The following is a 23,754-nucleotide window of genomic DNA, read 5'->3' as shown; positions in this document are numbered from 1 at the left end:
TCTCTGCGAAATATGTCACACTAGCTTGCACAAACTTTGAAAAAACCGCGAGTATTTGATAAAAGTTGATCGCCACCTGATAGCGTTGGACCAGAATGACGGACTTGTCTGAAATTTCCAGTCTTTGTAGCAGTGGGTTTGACATGGCCGTTCGTTCAATTTCGTACTTCTGAAAGTGAAAAATGCATATATTACGCTTCTCTACTGATAGACACGTACCGTTACTGGCGCAAAGACAGTAATGGTGATCAGTTAACGTTACCTGCAAGAACTGGACGGCGTTTCCATCCCACGACCCGTTCAGCACCCTGAGTGCAATCGCAACAAACTTCGACTCAGGACGGCATGCGTTTTAATCAAGGGCGCCAATGATATGAGAACCGAGCTCACCTCTTCAGGGCTTCCATGTCGCAGTAGTCTCGTTTTCCAGCCATTCTAAAGCTTTAAAAAACTCTACAAACCTACGCGTTGATTTCGCAACGTCTATAAAAACACTTAGGCGAAGCAACACGACACTTTTGAGACAGCACACGGAACAACACAAGCGGGGAAGGGCATTGGCAGGAATCACGAGCAGAAGCGGAGAGCCGCAACAGCCATATTTGAATCGATCCAGCGTTGTGAACGGCGCGCGAAACACGGCTCCGGTTTTAGTGCCGTTAGGCCGTGGTCGCTTTATTAGGCCGAGAAGCACGATGCAAACGAGCTGCTTAGGTCGCCTCCGCTGAAATGTTCATGTTTGCAGTTTGACGCAATTTCTCTCAAATGCTCGCACAACGATTTAAATCGTGCGCTCAAATGTTGCCGCGCCACAAGTTCAGTTTCGGTTTCGGAATTAAGGACTGCACGTGGGGTGAGGGATGTATGTGCAAAAAAATGATACGGAGGCGCGATTTGAAGTTGGTTAGCTGCCACAACGTTGACTGGCACTGTTTATAAAGAGCTTGAACTCAAACATGTGGCGGCACACATTATGTGCCTCACGATGCACCTGCTCCTGCTGCGGCCACCAGCTTGCTCGCGGAAAACGGCGCGCCATTGCTTATCAGATTAATTACTTAGCCAGGATTACTTATCGGAAGGGGAGGGTGGAAGGAAGGGAGGTGTACATCTTCCTTTAGTCCTAGTTCTTTTCTTCAAGTTTCTTTTTTGGAGCTGTTGAAATTCATGAACCAATGCTTGTTGCCGTCTTACTGAAGTACAGCTGGGCTAGCGGTGCCGCCCTGTCTGCAGCTGTGTCTGAAAAAATTCGATCATTCTGCTCGTTTATTTCTGTTGTCAAAAATTTTCCCGCCCATTTCTAACAGCTTGTAGCTTGAATTTGTGCCGACTGAGCGAGAGCAGCATCAGACGACGATAGTGTAAAAATAATTAATGACTTCTTTAATATTCGTCGAGTGCTTTTGACAGGGCAGAGTTGAATAAAGTTGCGAAATTTGATATCTTTTTGACGGAAAGATTGCAAATTCAAAGGGCACAAATAAAATATGTAATGGTGGCCTGTTCAACCACGACCAGGAGCTCCTGTGTTCAACATATGCTACAAAAAGAAAAATAATTTAGGCGCTGAATTCCTATAGCGAATCGTCTGAAAAAAAAGTATATATTTCACTTTTTTCGAAAGAAGCTCGCTATTCAACGCCAAGAAAGTCCTTGCATGGGGGTTGGACCAAGGACTAAAAAAATATGCATGATACGTACGTACTTCATTAGGGAGTAAAAGGGCCCTGCAACACTTTTCCAGGTAATCATCGTATGGATCGAGTTTATTGCCTCAAGAATCGACTGCCAAAAAAAAAACGGATAAATAATACATATAAATAATAAAAAAAGATTAGGCAGCTACTAGTGGTGTAGCCAAGCCTGAAGGAAGTGCGGAGCTGGGCACCATAGCTGGGCGGCCTTCTTTCCTTCTCTTTATTTTCTCTCTTTCTTCGTTATAAATTTGTGACTTGTGTTTCTCTTATGTCGATCGATATCTCAGTTTTTTTCTGTGCCTTTTATGTCTCCGTTTATTTCGATTTCTTTCTTGACAAGGGGGTAAAAATTAAGCTACATCCGTTCGATCATCGCGCGTCGTGACCTTGAGCTTTCTATCCTTTGAACGCGCGACCTACCTTAGGTGTGATCGCGAGCGCGGGCACGTGGCGGCATACCGCGGTGGTCGCGATAACTATGCAGCTCACGATGCTCAAATCAGCCAATGACTGTCGACTTTGGGTTTATGCGCGTCATTTGTCGAGAGAAAAGGGCGATTTCTAGCTGACTTTGAGAATTAATTGTGAATTCCAGGCCGCGTGTTGCGCTATAATGTTTGGCTCACATGTTCTCCGGAGCCTCAACTATCGAGCGGCAGCGTTTTGACCAGGGGCGTAGCAAAGGGGGGGGGGTTCAACCCCCCCTCGAAAATTTTCAATTTTTCTTACGTATATATACACGCACACATACGAACGCATGCACGAACATACATAAAGTATGATTGAACCCCCCCCCCCGCCGCCCCCCCCCGAAAAAAATTAACACCATCTTCCCAAAGGGAACCCTGATGGGATGCGAAGCAGCAGCGTTGCGCACGGGTGGCGTCACGGGTTGAACGGCGCTACGCGGTGGAGAGGGTGAAGCGAGAGAGAGGTGACACGTACAGACATGTTTCAACGCGTACGTTAGGCGCGCGTCAGGTTTATTGCGCGCGAACCGACGAGTCGGCGGTGTATCGAGCGGCGGTCGCGGTAGCGGCAGGTGTTGCGGGCGAACGGACGAGACGGCAGCTGCGGGCGCTGCGGCGAGCGCGCGGCAGGCGAGGGAGAGAGTGACGTCAGCGCGCACTGCAAGGGGAGCGTGACGTCAACGCACAGCTGCGGCGTGACTACAGTGTTCTAGAAGTTTGTAGTGCGCTCACTGAGCGGCGGAGCGTGACGCACTTCATGTCGCCGCCGACAGGCGGCGCGGCTCCCAGCGTCACCTGAAACTTTCCGGCGGATTGCTGGGCGCGGCTAGCGCGCGTTGCTGTTTTGCGCGCAAGAAAAGTCAAAGTTACGGTGCGCAACACACGGAGCTTCTTTTGATGCAACTTTTCTGTGAGTTGTGAAATAAATTACTGTCGCTGTGACTGATTTACGAAGGGTGGGCAATGTTTTAAGCGGCTATTGCATAGATGAATGCTCCTCCACGTAGCCGCTGCAGTAACAGATAGGGCATGTAGTTGGGGGGTTGAAGTTCTTTTTTGTCCTGCTGATCGATACGATTTTCAATGCCCTTTCGCCGCTGTAACGATCATAGCGACTTCACTCTCGCCTTTCGAGCCCCACAACAACGCCTCACTTTTTTTCTCTTTTTTTTTTATTCGCATATATGAGCTGGGGAGAATCTGTTGCTGGGCCTCTTGGTATACATACTTGAAGAAACGAAAAAACCAGCTTGCGGACGCTTACACAAGAAGATTACACTCGCTGGAACTAGCAACAGGTTTAATGAAACCACATAACGTTCCCTGATAAGCCAAGCGCGCATGCGTCGTACATAAAACACGTGTGATTCACAATAAGAGAGAATGACAACAGTAACCACATTTTTTTTTTAAATAAGCAATCTCTTTCTTTGATAGTGACAGATACAGTAATGCATTTGTTCGAACCATATGTTTCCAGATTTGCGCATCAATCACTTCCCGTTCGTATTAATTGCGTGGTTCCCTTACCAATAATTTGCGTGCCTTTCAGATCAGGAGAACAGCCGCAAACCCGGCAATGAGTAGGCAGATTTGCTCCTCCTCCTGACCTGATAGACGTCTGCTCTGATTTTCCCCTGCCTACCCTAGCAAAAATCACCCATAGAAAAACCAATAGCCTATCGGATTATTGAACATATTGGTCAATTGGTATCATATATTGGTCTATTAATTTGGTATCATATGGGTCTATAGGTGGCATGCTGGTCTATTGGACCTCTATTTGTTCATTGGTATATTTGTCTATTGGCACTCTATTTGCCTATTGTGTATTTGTCTATTGGCATTCTATTTGCCTATTAGTACCGTTAGTACTGTATTTGTGGATTGGAAATCTATTGGCCTATTTCTCCGCTGGGAGCCCGTAATTTTGGCATATCAAATAATGGGCATTTGAGGACTGCAACATAGCAGCGCCTGTATAAAATGAACAAATTCTATTTGAAGGGAGGCATGTGCTATATTTATCATTATTACAGGATAACTTCATCAAATCGGCGATCTTCCCCGCAACAAGCTTTCCAGCTAGGCATGCTGTGCTTCCTTGCCGAATATATGCCACTGCACCGCTTCTCTAGGTAGTGCCTGAAAAAAAGAAACAAACATAATATACTAAAATACCAGGAAGTAAGAAAGAAAATATTTAGATGCGCTACTGAAAGAAAACTGAAGCATTAGAATAAAAAAAAAAATGCAGATACGACACACTGTAGAATCAGCATAAGGGAAATTCCGGTGAGCTGGCTGTAGGTAACAACTTAACATGACAGGGACAGATCTTTTGTCAAATTCGCACAGCAGATTCGATTATACTTGTATCCCAGAAGCATAACCGCAGTCACGTGTGTGGACTTCGGACACTAGTGGGAAAGGCCAAACAGCACGAGCACCAAACCGATCGAAGCGTGTGAATTTCGGGACTTCACGCAGAAATCTTCATTAAATATAGTGCCTCTACTGCAACCATGTGTGTCATAGAATGGGGTTCAGTTAGCATGACTAGTAATTGATGATGGGACAGCCACACAGGATTTTTATTGCCAATAAACTTCTTCCCTCTCCCATAAGTGTATTATTGAGGGTGAACGAAGGCATGATTACATATTTTAGTCTCTTTAGATTATCGCGAAAACAATGCGCAAGTCAATAACGTACGTCTGCCAGCGTCTGTATATGCGAACAGCCCACACGATGTTCAAAACTATTGTACTGTGGAGCGGAATAAATACAAACGAAGGGGCTAACTTTAAAAAAAAAACTATGTCAAGTTCTCAGACTTATTCCATACCAGTTACAATGCTAGGGCCGTGAGAGCTGGGCACATGCAGCGACAAAATCATTTTACGTGGCTAGAGGTATTATTTCAATACATCTGCAAAGAACCGTAAGTGAACACTAATTTATCGCTCTTGTCCTCGCTGTCCGGTGGGCACGCTGGCAGATGCGCGAATTAGTAGCACAGCAAGAGCAACTTTTACTGACTAGCAAATATATAAAAAACAGTTCACTTACCGAACATCGGCAGGGTATGCCCTCCGAAGCAACCACCTTTGCGAGCAGCATCCTGTCAGCACACTCGGTACCACTTACTGCTGAAGTCCGAGACGCTTTTAGCGCTGAAACGTTTAACTTCTTTGACGCCCATGAACGACCTTGCATTGTCGTCGCGATTACACACGTGCGTTTTCGTGCAACCTTCAATAGACACAAACATACAACATTTCTAAGCCTGACTTCGACCACGAACATGCCGCACCACACACTCGTGACTCGACCGAAAACACCCGCTGCGGCTGTGGCTGGCTGTAGTCGGCTCGCTTGCTGGCTGGCGCTCGTGCCGTGGCCATACCACAAAAACAAGATTTTATTTTTTGCTATTGTATTGCAATATTTTGCTCTATTTCCAACCCCTCGAAAATATTCAGCTGCTGACACATTGGGAGGAAGGTTATGGAAAGCGTAGCGAACCGAAATTTCAGCTGCGAAATGAAAAAGAAAATAGAAGACATACAGCGCCTTCACGCGACAGCTATTATCTTCAATGAGCTCTTTTGGCAAGCCTGTATCACTTTGGTTGCTCGGCGTTGGTTGCTCGTGATTTTGTTATCGTTGTCGTGTTTCCGCATGTTTTGAACCTTCAGGTTTTTCTCGTTTTTATTTGACGCGCATTACGGGTGAACCCGCAGGTACAGTAACCTGCGGCAGCGAACGCGATGTTCACCGTCGTAAGAAGTGCAAGCGCTCGAGCGAGCTTGCACTTATAACCTACCACCTACTACTTACAAAAGCGACGAAAAGAAACGCGAACAGCGCTGTTCGCATGTTTTCTCCGCGCTCTTAGCTTGGTGACAATAAAAAGACGCTAGTCTCGTGTATGTATCATGGATAACTTGTCTTATTACCAGCCAGGCTACAACTGTTTTGAAAAGTAATGCGACCAGCGGAGCTGGTAGATGCCGTACTGTTCGCGTTTGTTTCCATAGCGTGCTGTCGAAGAATCGCAATAGCCCACCGGCTGAAAACAACTATGTATACATTATGTGCACACATTCAAGCAGGAAATGACGACTTCTACCTTATATGATGACTTCGCTTATTTTATTAGCAGCTTATTTTCCCACCCCGTTTGCACCATGCAAGGATAGCAGAGTACAAATTGCTGCCTTTACAAGAAACATTGAGTACCCCAGTTAAAACATTACCTATACTGGGCGTTCCCTTTTCAACTATGATAACTTTCTCTTTCTGTAAACCTGTCTTTTTGCGGGTTTATCCCACAAATATTGCATAACCATAACCTTGAGTACAGAATGAAATTGCACTACAGGCGTCTGTGTAATTATTTTGGTGAGATTTATGAAAGATATGGCTGCGATATTTTGGAACACTTATGTAAAACGGCTGCCACTTTGCTCAAATACTGAACAAATCAAAAGCTGCGTTTTGGCTGAAGTCGCTACTGCATGACCCTGTAAGTGAATTAAATACATATAGGTGGCCTTTTAATACCATGCATAACCCTGTGACTTTGGTGGCAATTCACACCGGCTAGTTCCATAAATGACAAATAGGTGCTATTTATTGGTTCTATAGGTGACAGACGTCGCCTATTAAAGCCTATTGGTGCCTACTGGTTCTATAAGTGACAAATAGCTGCCACCTATTGGTACTAACATATACCTATTGGTTCTATTGGTGACAAATAGATGTATCCTATTGCACAAATAAAAAATTTATTGGTCCTATCGGTGACAAATAGATGTTGTCAATTGGTCTCTATTGGTGACAATAGAATTCTAATAAGACCTATAAAGCTCCAATTGAGCACTTATACAACAAATAAGATTTTTCTATAAGACCAATAGAAAATTCTATTGGCATTTTTGCTAGGGTATGTATTAATGCTCGCCATGATTAACAATGCAGAAATGGTCACGACCAATAAACAGCCGACGACGACGTTGCCCAATCCCTAGTCTCCCGCTTCCTAATGACAGCTACTTCAGTCTCCCCTCCACATCTCCTTTTTCTGTACACGAGTATGGTTTTGCTGTCACCACCCTCCTGATTTTTTTTTTTCTTTTATTGTTACCGCACTTGACTACGCGGTCACTCCTAGCTTCGTTGGGTCCAACTGTTTTTGTTGTCAAACGCTGCCCCAGCAATTTCTTTGCACGTACGCTGCATGCCCTATGTGCACGACCGCCGGAGGCTGTAGCGCGTCCCTCCCGTTCAGATGCAGCGGCGGGACCGTCTTTGAGACAGTTGCAGTTTGGACAGACACAAATGCCGCTTCTTCAGAAAAATAAGCATACGTAAGTGCAGCAAAGCGGCACGCGTGGTGCCGATCGACAAAGGTCCTTCAAACGAATGAATGGCCTGAACATGCGCTGCAGGGGAATCAGCTTAAAAGAAGAATAAAATGCTCGACCCCCTCCTCCCTCCATTTTTTTGTGGTCTCTTTTACGTGTCATTGTGGTGGCCCTCTTACCGCCTTCAACTCCGCGTTTGTTGATCCCCCGGAACTACATCGTAACCAGCGTAACCCCGACCAGGGGACGCGCTTCGCACCCCGCAAGAAAAGTTTTCAGGAGAAACTGGCGGCAGCGCCCCTGGCGGGCGCCCAGGCTGTCGACGCGGAGAGGGCCATGGCGGCGCGGCGCAGGGATACGGCAGTGAGCCCACTGCCCCATTCTAGTACACTGTAGGCGTGACCTACTTGGCACCGCGCTCCAACACCTGCGGCGAGGGGAGCGCGTTGCGGCGCGTTCGTACGGACGCACGGAGGGACAAGCGTTACACAGGCTAGTCAAAGAGCTGCTTCGCATCTAAAAATTACACCATCTCCCGCTAAAGGGGACCATGAGGCGATGCGAAGCCGGAGCACTTGCACGATCGCGTTCCGTTGGCGTTCGATCGTTGGGCATGCTACCGACCTCGCATCGTGGAACGCGAAGAGGAACACTACGCGCGTTGTGTCAATCCCTCTAGCCTGGTCGTTAATTCTCACAGGGCGAGCGGGGAACGCGGTCGATAGGCGCGCGAGAGGGGGGCAGCGTAGGAGAGGAGAGAGAGGGGGAGGGGACGCGCATGCGCTGGCGCTCATCGCGGCGTTGTCGAGCCCGCATTCAGAGCCCGCGGCATATCGAGCCCGCATTTCAGAGAAGTCAACCGAAGCAAGCGCTGGACAGCGCGCGCAGCGCTCTACCCGCTTGAAGGAGAGGAGACTAGAGGAGGAGAGTAGCGCATGCGCCGCGAGAGCAGAAGCGAGAACGCAGGAGAAGTGCAAGCAGGTGCTGAGAGAGAAGTGGAGAGAGTAACGCGCAGCTGTTGGAGAGAGGGAAGGAGGAGAGTTGCACGTGCGTAGTGTGAGTGCGGACGCCGAGGCCCCTGCTGCGGGACATACCACCGAGCAAGAGATGCTTCGCATCCAAAAAATTTCTGGCTGCGCCCCTGGTTTTGATATATATGCTGAAAAAGTGTTGCACGGCCCCTTTAATATATGAGAAATTACAAGGGGTATTATTTTTTAAATGCGAGAAATAATTTTTTGAGATTTTGTATCTACACCAGCGTTGTGCACGTAACGTGTTACAATCAATAACTTATTGTAATCAATTACCTTTTCTTGTAACTTTGTAATATAATTTGATTACTTTTACCAATAGGGCCACACTAGCGCATATTCTCTGGGAGTGTCCAGCACTAATTGGTAAAACTAGGGACGCCAGGGGCGTAGCCAGAAATTTTTTTCGGGGGGGGGGGGGTTCAACCATACTTTGTGTATGTTCATGTGTGCGTTTGTATGTGTGCGTGTATATTTACACAAGCAAAACTGAAAAATTTCGGGGGGGGGGGGGTTTGAACCCCCCAACCCCCCCTTGGCTACGCCCCTGAGGGACGCGGCCTCCAGTGAGTACCTTCGGTTGCCTTGGCGGGCCGCGCTGCTCAGCTCAGGACTAGACCATAAACTCTGGGCGATCCAGCAGGCCAAGGAAGCTGCTGAGAGACACGATCTCTCGGCCGGCTCCTAGGCAGGAACCCAGCCCGGAAACCTGCAGGAACTGAATAAAGTTATTCACTCACACTTTTTCAAAACTGGAACATTCTGGGTAATTCAATTACATTTTCTTGTGATTACCAGTAATCAATCAATTATTTCTTCCAAAATAAAGTTGTAACCAGTCTTCTACGGCAGTTCTTGTCTCGAAAAATACGCGACCACTCTCTCCTGTCTTATCGCACCCCGTCCTGTCGACGGGGGGTCCCTACAGAGCCTATTTTTTCCCCTGCAACGCCTTACCCTAGCGCCAGCAACAACGAAGCACGATGCTTCATAGAGGACATCGACATTAGCATCGAAGCACTGTGCAACTATGGGCTGGTGCGCAAGGTGTTCCTACGTCATAATAACACCCTTCCCTCCAGCGTGTGCATTGAAAGAGTGGTGTAGCAGTTGACCTCTTAACGAGGAAACGTGGAAGAATTAGCGGTGACAACTTTGAAAAACAGCTACTGTTGAGAAAGTTAACAAAATGTAACAGTATCTCGCAAAAGCTACAGTAAGCCTCCCAGCATGCAACACAAGCCTTCAGCCTTCTCTCTACCATATAAGCCACAGTAGTTCGTTGTAGTTTGAGTAAACTTGTGTTATCGAGTAACAGCAATAAAATTTTGGAGGAAAGTAACGCAAAAGTAATCTATTAAATTTCTGTAACTGCTTATTTACTTTCCTGGGGCTGTAATTGACCACTGTAATCAATTTCATTTGAGAGAAGTATATTGTAATTGTAATTGGTTACTTATTTTCTGTAACGTGTACAAGTCTGATCTGCACCAGCTTTTTGCCGACGCAACGCAAGCGGCATGAACCACTCGCAACTGCTACCTTCAGTCCAAGCTCACTGACCTGGGATGCAGATGGCAAGCTAGGCACCGTCTTCAAACCAATAGAGAAAAAAATGGGGTTATCATCTGCATTTTATTGCCAACGGGGCTACGCTACAAGCAATGTGGGTGTGCATGATGACTTCCAGATGAGCCATCCAGCCGTTAGAGATGTAATCACATTACTGGCCTCAGGGATTTCCGCAAGCCCGAAAGGTACGTTTTATACACTTAACAAATAAACATATTTAATGATCTGCAGCAAACAAGCCAGATAGAGCACTGGTAGCATTCACATAATGCATTAACAACTGTATTAGAATCACAAAATTTTTTTTCTGCTTTCAGAAGACCACCCTGCTACCAGGGAACCAAAAAGACTATGCATAGGAAGTACACCTTCACATTAATAACTGAAAGTCTAGACTGTATGTAACATGTTGTGATTGTACGCACATGTCTAACGGCTGGATGGCTCATCTGGAACTCAATAAACTCTAGCCACATTGCTTGTACGTAGCTCTGTTGGCAATAAAACGCACATGATAACCCCAATTCTTTTTTTTTTTATTGGTTTAAAGACGGTGCATATATATACCTTGCCGTCTGCATACTAAGTCGGTCGGCTTGGACTGAAGATCGCAGTTGCCAGTGGTTCATGACACTTGCGTTGTGTCGGCGAAAAGCTAGTGCAGACACGAAATTCAAAAAAATTATTTCTCGTGTTTAAAAAATAATACCCTCTTTTAACTTCACTTAAGCTAAGACATAGTGCTCTCTAATGAAGTATTATGCATATTTTCAGTCCAACCACCAAGGTGAATTTCTTGGCGTTGAATACAGAACTTATTTTGAAAAAAATGAAATTTGCAATTTTTTTTCAGACGATCTGCTACACCTTCAGCACCTAAATTTTTTTTGTTTCGTAACATGTTGAACAGGCCATTATTACATATTTTATTTGTGCCCTTGGAATTTGCAATCTTTTCGGAAAAACAAAATCAAATTTTGCAACTTTATTCAATTTTACCCATGTCAAAAGCACTCGATGAAGTGGTATACATAAAGAAGTCATTATTTTTACAGTCGCATTACTTCAATAGCTCGTCGGAAACACCATTTTATTGAGTGCACACCACATAAATGTCTTTTGAAAAAGATTGTTTGATGCTCTCTATAGCTGGCTCTAGCTCAGTCGGCACAAATTTAAGCTACAAGCTCTCACAAATAGGTGGGCAAATTTTTGGCAACAGAAACAAACGAGTTACTTCAACAAAAACATGGAAAGTTTTTTAGCCATATTTATGATGATCAGAAAAACGCTGGTTGATTGGCATGGAATGACCCATAACGAACTGAGCTTAAGCCTGGCTTTAAAGTGCACAATTTTAAAAACATGCCACAGAATTTGGCAAGTATAGGGGACAAGCATGTGCACTGCCTTTTGAGTTATGTAAATAAATGCAAGAATGAAGGGAACTGACAGACGAGGATGCTCGATTGTGTCGTCTATCTTTTGCTTCATTGCATTTCCTATGCAAACCAAAGAATAAATATATTAAGGTATGTACGAATTGATAGACTCACCCAGCTCTCAATTCTTAGATCTTTGGCAAACGTATGTAATGTTGAAGAAAGCTGGCACATCATTCCATATCAATATACATATATGAGCAACTGATTGAAACTTGTGCACATAGAATTCGCTCTATTTGTTCAGTCAGTCATGGGACACCATTAGCTTCATTATCTGCTGACAGCCTGTAAATAACAGCAGTCACTCAATTGCAGTCTTCATTAATTATTTTTGTGCTTTATTATTTCATACATTAGGAACTCTCAATGTACAATTCCACATGCAATTGGTTAATGGAATGACCTCCCTTATGGTGTAGTCATGACCATATGGCATTTAGAAAATAAAATCTATCTATGACTGTTTTTCTAACTGTATATGATAATTTTAAATCATGTTTATATATTTTATAACGATATCATTTAGGCCCACTGAAATTTGCGAAATATATATTTTAAGCATTTTAAATCATTACAATGTTACACCCATGCTCTACCAAATCTACTACATTTTGCCATTGTATATGATGCCTGGTTCTTGAATTCCATTATTGTTTCAGTATTCTTGTTAGAAATTGTTGTCCCCTCACACAATACTCCAACGTGATGCCTGTGAGGTATTTGTAAATAAATAAACATACATTCATTCTGTGATAATTAGTACTTCAGTATTGCTCCACAGCAAAAAATATTGCTGTCAACTGCACAGTTTCTGAAGTTACTGTGTCTAGGTGACGTTTGCAATCGCTTGACAGTGAATCATGCAGTAGCACAATTGTAACAGCCATTTGTGGTTTTGCCTTATTTTGACATTTACTTAGACATGCATGACTTAAGCTTTGAGACAAGCATATGATTACTGGCAGGATCAACCAGGTAATCGTTCGACTCCGTGTCCAATTTAGCACATTGCAGCACAACTTTACGCTAATGCAGTCTTTAATTGCAGCAGCTAGTTTCCCCATAAACAGCACCAACCTCTTATTTAGAAACCAGACATCTAATAGTGGCAAGTGTTTCAAATGATAAATACAATAACACGAAATCTTTCTGGGAACTTTTAACACTAACTGAGCAGTGGTAAGTGCAAAACCTTGATTATGGAAAGAGTCCACAAAAACGCATGGGGCGCAGAAAGAGAGAACATAATTAAAGCGGTACTGACAACTGATTATTTAATGAGACAACACCGAGCTTATATAGATCGGATACACATGCGCACCTGAAAAAAAAATAAATAAAATGATAAAAACATAGAACAACCTTCAACAAGGGTGCAAAAAGATGCTTGAAAAAACGCCTGAAGACAACCGGTGCACCGAGAACGTAAGCTTTATGTGGAGAGAAACAGCTCATTCTGAGTGACGGAGACTGACGGTGGCACTTCCAAGCATCTTTTTCACACCCTTGTTGTAGGTTGCTCTATGTTTTTATCATTTTATTTTTTTTTGTTTCTGGTGCACACGAGTGTCTGATCTATATAAGCTCAGCGTACTTAGATTTAGGTGCATGTTAAAGAATCCCAGGTGGTCGATATTTCTGGAGCCTTCCACTACGGCGTCTCTCATAATCATATCATGGTTTTGGGATGTTAAACCCCAACAATTATTATATAAGCTCACCATTGTATCATTAAATGATCAGTTGTCTGTACCGCTTCGTGTTGTCTCTTTCTGTGTCCTGTATGTTTTTGCAGTCAATTAATCGTGAATAACCAACTGGTCTACACCCACACTCTTCTATGCAAAATCTTGTTTGTACAATTTTAAGAGAAATGTGCACATCCCAGCAAAGTGTTATCGTAATGAAAAGTTCTGGACGTTACGCCTACCTTTTTGTTGTATACACACTTACTTGAGCTTGTAAATGCTGTGTACTTTTTTTCATAATCCCTACCTTGGTATCGCAGTGGTAACATTTTTGATGGCGGTGAAATGGTAGAGGCTCGTGTACTGTGTTAGTGCACGTTAAAGAACTGCAGGTGGTCTATATTACCTGGAGCCCTCCCCTACGGCCTCTTTTATAGTATGTGTTGCTTTGAGACATTAAACCCCATAAACCAACCAACCAACCATCTTATCCTTTCATGCCTAAATAAATTAGGTTGACTAGTTCCCATTGTTGACCAAATTCAATTGCTTTTATCACACTTTAGACAACTAGCTAGCATCTATGGGTCCAATGGGTGCATGCAAACATTATGTACACATATTTGAGGAAACAACAAATTCCTTTTGGCTCTGTCAACCTTACACTATAGAACTCTGTCATTAGACTTGTGTAAAGCAGCAGTTATCCACTGCACTCTTGGTCACAATGATGTGCAGCCACTCCTGACTGCCACAACAGACTTCTTGCAAGAAGTGTTAGGACAATGTGAAAACCAATTACAGAGACCAATAGAAATGTCTTGAGACAGTGAAATAGAAGGTTAGCTTTATGCACGTACTGAGCTGAATTTCCCATTCCACGAATGGGAACCAACAGACAATCAAGCCAAGGAAAGTATAGAGACGTTATTTCTAGTAATTATTATTAGAGCTGTGCAAATAGCAAAATTTTGAGTATGAAGCGAATTCGAATAATAAAATGTGAGTGCGAATCAAATCTAATATTCTTAGAATATTTCTCGAATACTTCGAAGCGAAATTGCAGAAAAAAAGTTGAAGATTCCTAAGCATATTCTTATTAGATAGCAACATGAAAGTGTTTCTTTTCGCTAGGTTGATAGAGCGCTGGCAGGGTGGTGTTTCATAGTTGTCTTATCAAGAATGAGGCAATGTAGAGCCTGATCATTTATGTACATGATTTGGTGCAACCAAAGTGTTGCCGACAACACTTTACACGTGATAGGCAAAGATGCCATTTCCTCAGCCTCTCCTCCTCTTTCAACTTCTGTGGAAGCCCAACTGATATGGTGGACAAGGGTGTGCTCCCTCCAAGTTTTGGAATTTTAAGTCTGCCTCGTTGATGTCGATATATAAGAACATCTAAAATTATGGATGCTAAAAAGCTTCGGCGTCAGATTTTTCGGACTTCCTGCCCAAATTTCAGTTCCAAAACAGCATTAATTGAGCCCCCAACTCTGCCACATATTTCATCTCCATGTTGGAACCAGCATTTTCTTGAGTTACATTTGCAACCATAGTGGAGCTTGAAAGGCAGCTTTGCCGCAATACGGGGGTACGATGAGGTGAAGCATACTAAAAATCTAGGGACTACTTCCAATCGGACGTTGACTGTCTCTTCGCCTAGTTCGACCGCAACGGAGCTTGAAAGGCAGCCTTGCCTTTCAAGCTCCGTTAATGAGGTTAAGCATATTGAAAATCTGAAGGGCTCACTTTCAATCGGACGTTGACTGTATTTGTCTTTGGGAAGTTCGAATAGTTCGAATGGTAAAATTCCAGTGCGAATCGAATCGAATAGCAAGCACTATTCGATAAATATTGGAAATTTTGAATATTCTTACACCCCTAATTTTTATATAAATGTGAAAAACTTCTCTTTTTTTTCGCCTGCTGGCAAAATGTGCTTCTTGATGCCAGCAGGCAAATAAAAGGGCATCTGCACTCACCGTCATGGCTGCGAGCGGCACTGACTGACAACTCCCAAGTTTAAATGCACAGATATACCCGAAAAAGTGTATGGGAGGATGTACGGTCGTTTAATCCACTTTAATTTCTTCACATTTATATCATAATTACTACAAAATACGTCACGTCCCCTGTACTTTTCTTGGCTTGATTATATGTTGGTTCCCATTAGTGTGGTGTCAAACAAAGAAGAATGAGCCCCTAGATTCCCCTTCTATCGTTCTTTTTCACAAATGTAGCTCTACCACGAAAGAAGAATTAAGTATATAAAAAAATTTCTTTGGCAGTCTCCTCAACCTTGCCAGACACCAGATCCATTCTTGCACGCTGTTTTCGAACAGAAAAATAAGGTTTATTCAATTAAAAGCCTTGAGCTCGATTACAAAACTTGTTCAACTTGTGTTCGTGAAAAAGGTGTTCGTTAACACAATGTGTATTTCGGATACCACGCTGAAAAGAAAGTTTAATCAGCACGGAAGAAAAAACAGGTTAAAGGGGCACTAAAGAGAAACAATGAATCGGTTTAGATTGATAAATTATACCTCGAGAACTATAATGTCATTAATTTCACCATCATAGGTGTATTAATAAAGGAGAAAATGAAGTTCAAAGTTTCATTTTTAAATTTTGTGCCAAAATCTCCCCATGTGACGTCATGGATTTCAAAGCGTATTTATCGTATTTTGGGGCCATTGGCTCAACAAAATTGCCTCAAACTTGGTATGCTAACTCCATGACCTCCTCAGAGGACAGTGTACTTCATTTTTACCATTTAGGAACTACGTAGGCACTAGTAGCCCATGAAACACAAAACCTCTATAAAACGTTTAAAACCTCTATAAACCTCTATAAAACGTTTTACAGAGGTTTCGTGTTTCGTGGGAGGCACAGTCAAAATATGTGACATCACAGCGAATGGTGAGGATACTTCACTTCAACGTGGCGTCGCCACCCACGTTTTCCTTTTGCGTGGCTTCTCGCTTACTAAGAGTCTTCTCGCAGCAAGCGTGGTGTTTTTGGTATCGTGAAAGAATAGTTTACTAATACAAGAAAAATCGTTTTGCTCTTTAGTGTCCCTTTAAGAGGCTGATGTGTAACTTACAATAATTCTTTTTATACCAAAATGTCTCTCACTCACTGATGAGGCAGAACAACATTAAAAAACAGATGTGTGATGTCACGTTGAGTTTTCATACCAGCTTGTCGAGACATGCACATTTAAAGCATCAGCTCGGGTTAACTAAATATATGTCAATAAATATGGGCTATCTTGTATTCTATATGTGCTAAACACTGAAGTGAGCAATATTCATAAGCTCTTACCTAGGGGCGGTAACCCAAATAAACAAAATGCCTTGAAACATACAGCACTGACTACTAATTAGCACGCAGGTTTCAACACACTATTTTTAAAAAGTGAAGGTTGGGCTTCATTTACACAAAAAATAATCGAGCTCCTGCTGTGAAAACACTGAATACCAAGTTCTGCAAGACTGCAGAATCCATTTAAACTGGTTTAGTGGTATTATTTAGAACACACTTGAAGGGATCCCAAAGAACATCAATTATGTTCACTGGCAGGCTACTTCGTGGTGCACACTTCGTAGCAGTGCTGCAATACATATACACGCAGTTGTAAAATCCAAGATGGGGCAGAACAGAATGCTGACTACACTTCTGGACTTGCCCTGCGTTGTCGGAAAGTGAAATGCCACTCAGCCAGCGGATGCAGTTTTCTCACGTGGCGACCCCTTGTGGGATACGAAGTCAAAACATTGGAGGACTCCTGTCACACTATCATACTATACTATACTGTCATACTACTACTACTGTCATACTGTTATACTGTCATACTATACTTGAAAGGAAACATTGCTAGTGTTCTGTATCTGAGAAAAACTGCTGCCTTGTTCAGTGTTATAGAACAACACTGAGCAAGACACTGTGTTGTGACGTTATCCCTTGCTCCCTATACGAGCGTCTATCGTCACTTCAATAAAGGGTCAGCTGTTTGTTGTAAGATCGAGACACAAGTCATTACATTTAGAAGCCTAAATGCAGAACTGCCTTCTCCTCACGGTACCAGAGTCGAGACGATATCTTGATCTGAATGGAAACAGTGATGTCATCTGTGTAGAGACTAGCGGTGACCAAACTACGGTCAGCGTCACAGAATGCGTTGCATTACAAGCACCTGTTTGCAAGAGCTGTCAATCGGACAACAAAATTTCTGTGGCAGGATGTGCTTCCAACAGCACGTTCCAACAAAAGGTCGTCACTCAAGGAAACCACATATACATGCTGGGTGGAGGATATTCCCAAGTATATCAGGAAAGTTCAGAGATACGGTCAAAACACAGTGAAACTTCTATTTTATACGAGTTGCATTACACAAATAATGGCATAATTATTTGATAATCAGAATATATATATACATTCATAATAATACATGCTCATGTCATTGAGATAAACTTTATAATTACTTCATTACACTCAGTTGTCAATATATCTGCTTTCATTTCATGGAGGTTGGACTGTATGGTTTAACAATGTGTTTTGTTTGGGCATCCCTTTAAATAATACACTTTAGTTTACACATGGCACATAAAAACTCAATCACAGCAAAACAGAAAAAATGAAGACTGAGAAAATTTAAAAACGTCTTTATTTACTACATATGTTGCTGGTTCGCTTGCAGCCATGGCAACATTATACAATATTTATATATCTACACATGATCACCCTGTGCCTTTTGTAATAATAGAAACTAATTCTGTACAGCAAGGCATGCCACATCTCACAAAAGCATCAGGTAACCAAACATAGAAAATTTCTGCATTATGTACATCAAATCATACTTCGTAACGGCCTTGCAGGGCTTCCATATACATACTTGTTTCTGTGGCGTTACGTTCTAAATACAATACTATACGTAAAATAAATTTATTGTTGTGCTGCCAACAAATATCACTTTCCGTGGGATCTAAGTAATATGCTAATCCAAGCCTTAGGATTGGGCACCAAACTGATGCCGCATATCCACCGATGTGTAGAAAAGAATGTATGCGTTTCTTTTCTGAAAAAGAAAAAAAAAAGGAATAAGCATGCGATAAGCGATGAAGAGGGGTGTTTTCATCAGCAATGCACTTAAGGTATCCTCAGTAAGCGGTAAGGCCACATCAACGATATCTAAGATGTGAGACTGTTACATACAGATCTCTTGTGCGTTCATTAAAGTTAGTTGAGCACCTTGGTCTGGTTTAGAATGATGATGAAGGTAACACGCTTCACTGGTGTGGGCCTTAATTGAAGACAAGAACACATGGTGCTACTTTCAATGCATCATAGGCTGCCAGGAAACAGCAAGGACACGAGAAAAAAACAGGAGTCATAAGAGGTCCCGCTGTAGTGGCACCAATCATGATGCAAACAAACTAGCACTACTACTAAGCAGCAAAATACGAAATATAAGTAGTAGTGCTTGTAGCAAAAATTAAGTGGGCTGAAGTTGCGTGAGAGAGCACTGAAGAGCACAACTCAATTTCTAACTGTGCATCTCACCTGTGATAAAATGCACTTTCCTTGTGGCACCCACAGTACCTAAAAATTTGTCTCCAACTTTGCAAAGGCCTCGAACTAAAAGACAACATAGTCTTGACGTTACACAGAGGCACACAATTCAGGGTTGTGCCAGGTTTGGCTACTTCGTGCGAATTTGGCTAATACTTTAGGCCGGTGGCGACAGAAACAACGTCAGAAACAATATCTTGCGACATCGCAGCCACCGTCGTGCGAGTACGCAGTGTCAAAACATGGCGACCAAGGCGCGTTTCCAGCTCCCGAAATTGAATTTGCCACTTGCATTACAAAAATACAAATACTATTACATCCGTGGCTGGAAACTGTTGCATAGGGCCTTATTCTGAAGATCACCTATTTCTGAATGCGACTTTAAACTGTAGTAGAGCCGAAAAGCGGGCAAGTTGGAACATATCCATTCTTGGGCAGCGCGCACAGACAATATACGAGAAGAAGACAGTACAGGCGCTGGTCTAACAAGGAAAAGGTTTATTTCAAGGAAACAAATATATACGTTAACACCGGAGTGGACTACAGTGAAACCTCGGTGATACGATCACAGCTCATACGAATTTCGGGGTGATACGAATTTTTCGTTGGTCCCGGCCAAGGCCTATTAGCCTGCAATGCAATGGAGTACGGTTGTTGCGAACCAATTTTCATCCAGTGACATTTGATACGAACGTATGCTACCGCACAGGTACGAAGAGGTGCTGTCCGTGCTGTCCTGGAAGATGCGCCAAGCACGTGCGGGCGCGGGAACGCAAGCGTGGGCACGCACGCCGCACTGTCAAATTGTCAGAATCACGGTGTCAGAAAAACACTTTTCTTACGGTCAGAATAAACCTTCAGAGACACGTCACGGCCTCCGAGATTGTGTGCGCGAATCTTTGAAGCTCTTAAGTGCCTCCGTGTGCCTTTGCGTTTAGATTACAGAGGATATTAGCGCCATGATTCTTTTTCTAACGCGTCGACGCGGGCTCCTGTCATTGTACTGTGTTTACACGTGCATGCCTCGTGCATGAGACATCCTATGAAAGGTGGACGAGAACCGAAAGAAGACCAGGACGGTCTTTTCGAAGGAGTCACGCCTCACAGTGTCAAAATGCGCGACCGTTGAGGTCGCACTTGTGCGGGCATGGCCGTAAATATCCCAAAAACATCCCCGACACCTCCGCAATAACAAAATCATAACACAAAACCGTGGTTCTGTAATTTTGTGGCCTTGATCCATCGCGTCAAAGCGCTTCTTTTGTTACTTTTACTGCAGTACTCCGGTGTCCTGCAAAAATACATACTAAAATTTTAAAGGGGCTACTGCTGTCGCGGGTCACAACGCACCTGGTTCATTAATTAAATACGCGTGTACGGGCCATATATTTATGAGTGCTGGTATGATTGCGGACATCTAAAAACTTAACTAACAATCATTCAGGGTTCTTGCGGATGTTGCTGCGGCCCTGAAAAACAATAAATGAAAATGTACACAAGCTTTCTTTTGTCGCATGCTAATTTTTCATGCTTTCTGCTGATACGAATTTCGGATGATACGAATATTTTTGGTGGTCCTGTGAGATTCGTATCGCCGAGGTTTCACTGTACATGTAAAAACACACACGTGCCTATGAGCAATCTATGAACACAATCTCTTCTTCAGATAGCGAAACAATGGCTGATTTAAGCAACTTGTGTTCATTCTTAGCAATGTGGTATGCCTAAGCGATCTCCCATGCCCTCTGATTACAATGCTACGTGATAATGGCGGTTCCCGTGAATGAAGGCGTGCAGCCATACTTGAGGCAGTGGCTTGCAAAATGGGATGACACTCTTCCCTTCAATGAATTGGCATGCTCTCTTAATTAACCTAATGTTAATACACTGGCCAGTCTACTGATGTAGATTCTGCCGTGCGAGCAACGAATTCTATATACCACCCCAGAAAAACAGATGGTGTACTTCTTAGCATGCTTGATAGAGCAAGCATGCCGACTGTAATTGAAAGTGAACATGGCAATCGAAAGCGCTCCACACACAGGATGCTTCTGCACTCATTTACATTAGAAATCAGTCATCCAACGAACTGTCTGTGTTACCGTATTTACTCAAATCTAGGCCACCCTCGATTGTAGGCCAACCCCCAAAATTCGCAAGGCCTGAAAAAAAAAAAAAAAATCATGGTACTGGAATCTAAGCCGACCCCCCTACCTTTGCACATCGTTTTTTCGAAAAAAACATCGGCTTATATTCGAGTAAATACGGTATTTCTTAGAATTAGGTACAGACTGCGACTTGGGAATATTAACTGCTAGGACTTGTCATCACACAAGAAACGATTGCGAAAGTGACTACAGTTTATGCTTCAAACACAGCAACTGTGTTTTTGAGCACACTAAAGCGGTACTCATATTTATTGTCGCCACAATGCTGTTATATCTAGTTGTTTTAAGAACAGTCTAGCGAGACTCGAGAAGACAGTGTCATTTCTGAAACAGCGCAAGAAACTTCGTCATCCTGCATGAAATGATTGCTGCTGTCCGCAATTCATTCTTCAATCTCAGCAATTATGATTTTGAAGGGTTCTTGCTGTGCTTAATTTACATTTCCACCAAAAAGCTCTTGCGTTACGCCATTTCAGTAAAAACGTCGCACTTGTTTTCACACTCGCGTGGCTAGTTCTGGCTAATTTTACTGCCCTTGGCTCAAGTTGGCTACATTTTGGCTAGTTATCCATATTTCTTGGCTATTTTTGCTTTTTCGACCTGACAACTCTGGCACACATGAAGAATAAAAACAGACTTACATCAGATTCAGATAAAGTAACTTCCGTTACAGATGCATCGTCGTACATGTACCACTGCCCTCCAAGGCCAGCACGGCAATAGGCAATATCTGAGGCAAAGAAAAAAAACAGAAAAGAAATCAGTTAAGCAACATTCCTGCAGCCATTCTAGGTCATTTCATCATTTAATGAAAGATAGCATATAAGGTGACAGTTCGACCTCACAAATTTGGTCACGAAATAAGTGAGAAGAGAAGAAACGAAAAACCAGCTTACGGACGCGTACACAAGAGGAGAAGACGACAGACTATCTGTCTGTCGTCTTCTCTTGCGTACGCGTCCGTAAGCTGGTTTTTTTGTTTCTTCAAGAATGTACCAACAGGCCCAGCCACAGATTCTTCGGTGACGCTAAGAATAAACACAGTGAGACAGGAAAGAGCACCGTCCAGAAAGGCACCGGCGAACGTATGCACGAGGCAAGTGAGCCGAGCAAACCAAGCAAGCTGAGCGTTGGCGATGCTGCTTCACATAAGTATTGTAAAAGCAGCCCACTCTGTGTGCAGTGGATAAATCATCAAATGAAACCCTGGTAACATGCAGAAAACTTGTTCTCGAGTACTGGACCATCACTTCTAACGTACAGACAAATCTCTCGCGTTCACCATGCATTTCCTGCCACACAATTACATTGCGAGGTTTGCTATTCAAGTTGATTTTATACATAAGAATCTTGGACCAGCTAGTAGCCAAGTTAGCATCTATTGTTTGAGTGGTGGCCAAACTGCTCGCTGTTTCCTGAATGACAATGGCAATCCTATGTACAAGACTTGAGTACTATCAACATGCATCCTCTTTTATGTGGCCCATAGTGCGCCATAATTCACCTGGGAACTGCTTAGCTGGTCATATTCGAAACACAGAAGTGGAAAACCAGTCAACTGAAGAGCACTAACTATGGTTGCCCTTAAAATTGGATTGGTTAAATGAAAATGGTTGATTTGGTAGGGGACTTGGTTGAGCGCATAAAACATAGTAGAGATAACCTTGATATACCGAATGTCAATTAGCAAAATTCTCGATATAACGATATTCAGCTTTTGGTAACCTCACGTCCACTGAACATAATGTATTTCTAGCCTCAACGTAATAAATCTAACATACCAAAATTTCGCTGCTGCCAAACAGGAGGATTAAGGCAATAAATTGATGTTCTTGCTAATTGTCAAGTGATTGAATTAAATGTGGTCTTTCCAAGTGCATTATTGCAGATGTGCACCGTTTGACAGAGGAAATCTGCTGAAGCGAAGTAGCATCTTTTGCTGCAGCGGCCGGCGTAAAAGGGTCTCCTCGCCTTCAGAGCGGCGGAGAGAAAGAGCACGCGGGAAGCCTGGCATATCATCATTTCATGCACTACTCTGTGCAGCATAGTCTGCATTCTGCGCTGACTACACCATGCATCAGTGCCCAATTTGGCGTTTTCGTAATCACCACGTGTCAAGTGACAAGCCGTAGAGGCAGTGGTACTAAATGACCACTCACTTATTGTGCAAGCGATCACGATAAACGCATGTCACTGACAAAGCTGGTATATTGCAAGAGATCTCAATCACACAAAAAAAAGAGCATGTTGCCACTTGTTTTGGGATATCGCTTACCTTGCTAAAAAAAACCCAATCAATTGCAAGCGAAAGCAGTCAGAACTAGCACGTGCCTTTTACCTCAAATAATAGTTCTTCTTGATGAGTACACACAACAAGCTTTAAGTATTTTTTGGAGCTGCTCATAGGCGTGTGCACAGGGGGGGCGGCCATCCCCCCTAATTATCAAAGAGGGGGGTGGGGGGTGCAAAATCTGCCCCATACATGGACTTAGTAGGGTGGGGGGATGCTGCGATGAACCTTTGCCCCCCCCCCCCTAATGAGGAACCCTGCGCATGCCTATGGAGCTGCTCACAGTTACCCACCACACTGCTACCGAAGGTAAACATACGTCAGTACATGCGGTTGTTCTGCGATAAAACTGATTTACAAGACTTTGTTCGATGAAAGCACAGGGGTCACACAAATTGCGCAATGTGGCACCGGATGTTGCTTGATTCTACGGACCATTATTGT

General features: G+C 43.3%; 2 protein-coding genes across 3 annotated transcripts in view; both read right to left on the bottom strand.

Annotated features, from left to right (window-relative positions):
- Nucleotides 1-647, bottom strand: part of LOC119394495 (protein zwilch homolog) — a 66,398-nt gene extending 65,751 nt beyond the window's left edge. The window contains exons 1-3 of the mRNA XM_037661802.2: nucleotides 391-647; nucleotides 263-308; nucleotides 77-169 (exon numbers count right to left, since the gene is read on the bottom strand). Coding sequence (XP_037517730.1) covers nucleotides 77-169; nucleotides 263-308; nucleotides 391-434 — 183 coding nt within the window. The 5' untranslated portion in view covers nucleotides 435-647. The remainder of the gene's footprint in view (nucleotides 1-76; nucleotides 170-262; nucleotides 309-390) is intronic.
- Nucleotides 648-17,929: 17,282 nt separating this feature from the next.
- LOC119394494 (ubiquitin carboxyl-terminal hydrolase 8) overlaps nucleotides 17,930-23,754 on the bottom strand; it is a 103,483-nt gene continuing 97,658 nt past the window's right edge. For both annotated transcript variants that reach the window (XM_037661799.2, XM_037661801.2), the window contains 2 exons: nucleotides 21,662-21,750; nucleotides 17,930-18,358 (listed from right to left, as the gene is read on the bottom strand). In XM_037661799.2, coding sequence (XP_037517727.1) covers nucleotides 18,290-18,358; nucleotides 21,662-21,750 — 158 coding nt within the window. In that variant the 3' untranslated portion in view covers nucleotides 17,930-18,289. The remainder of the gene's footprint in view (nucleotides 18,359-21,661; nucleotides 21,751-23,754) is intronic.

Source organism: Rhipicephalus sanguineus, chromosome 5 (assembly GCF_013339695.2).
Source record: "Rhipicephalus sanguineus isolate Rsan-2018 chromosome 5, BIME_Rsan_1.4, whole genome shotgun sequence".
Classification (NCBI taxonomy): domain Eukaryota; kingdom Metazoa; phylum Arthropoda; class Arachnida; order Ixodida; family Ixodidae; genus Rhipicephalus; species Rhipicephalus sanguineus.
This window is presented reverse-complemented; position numbering and strand designations above follow the sequence as displayed.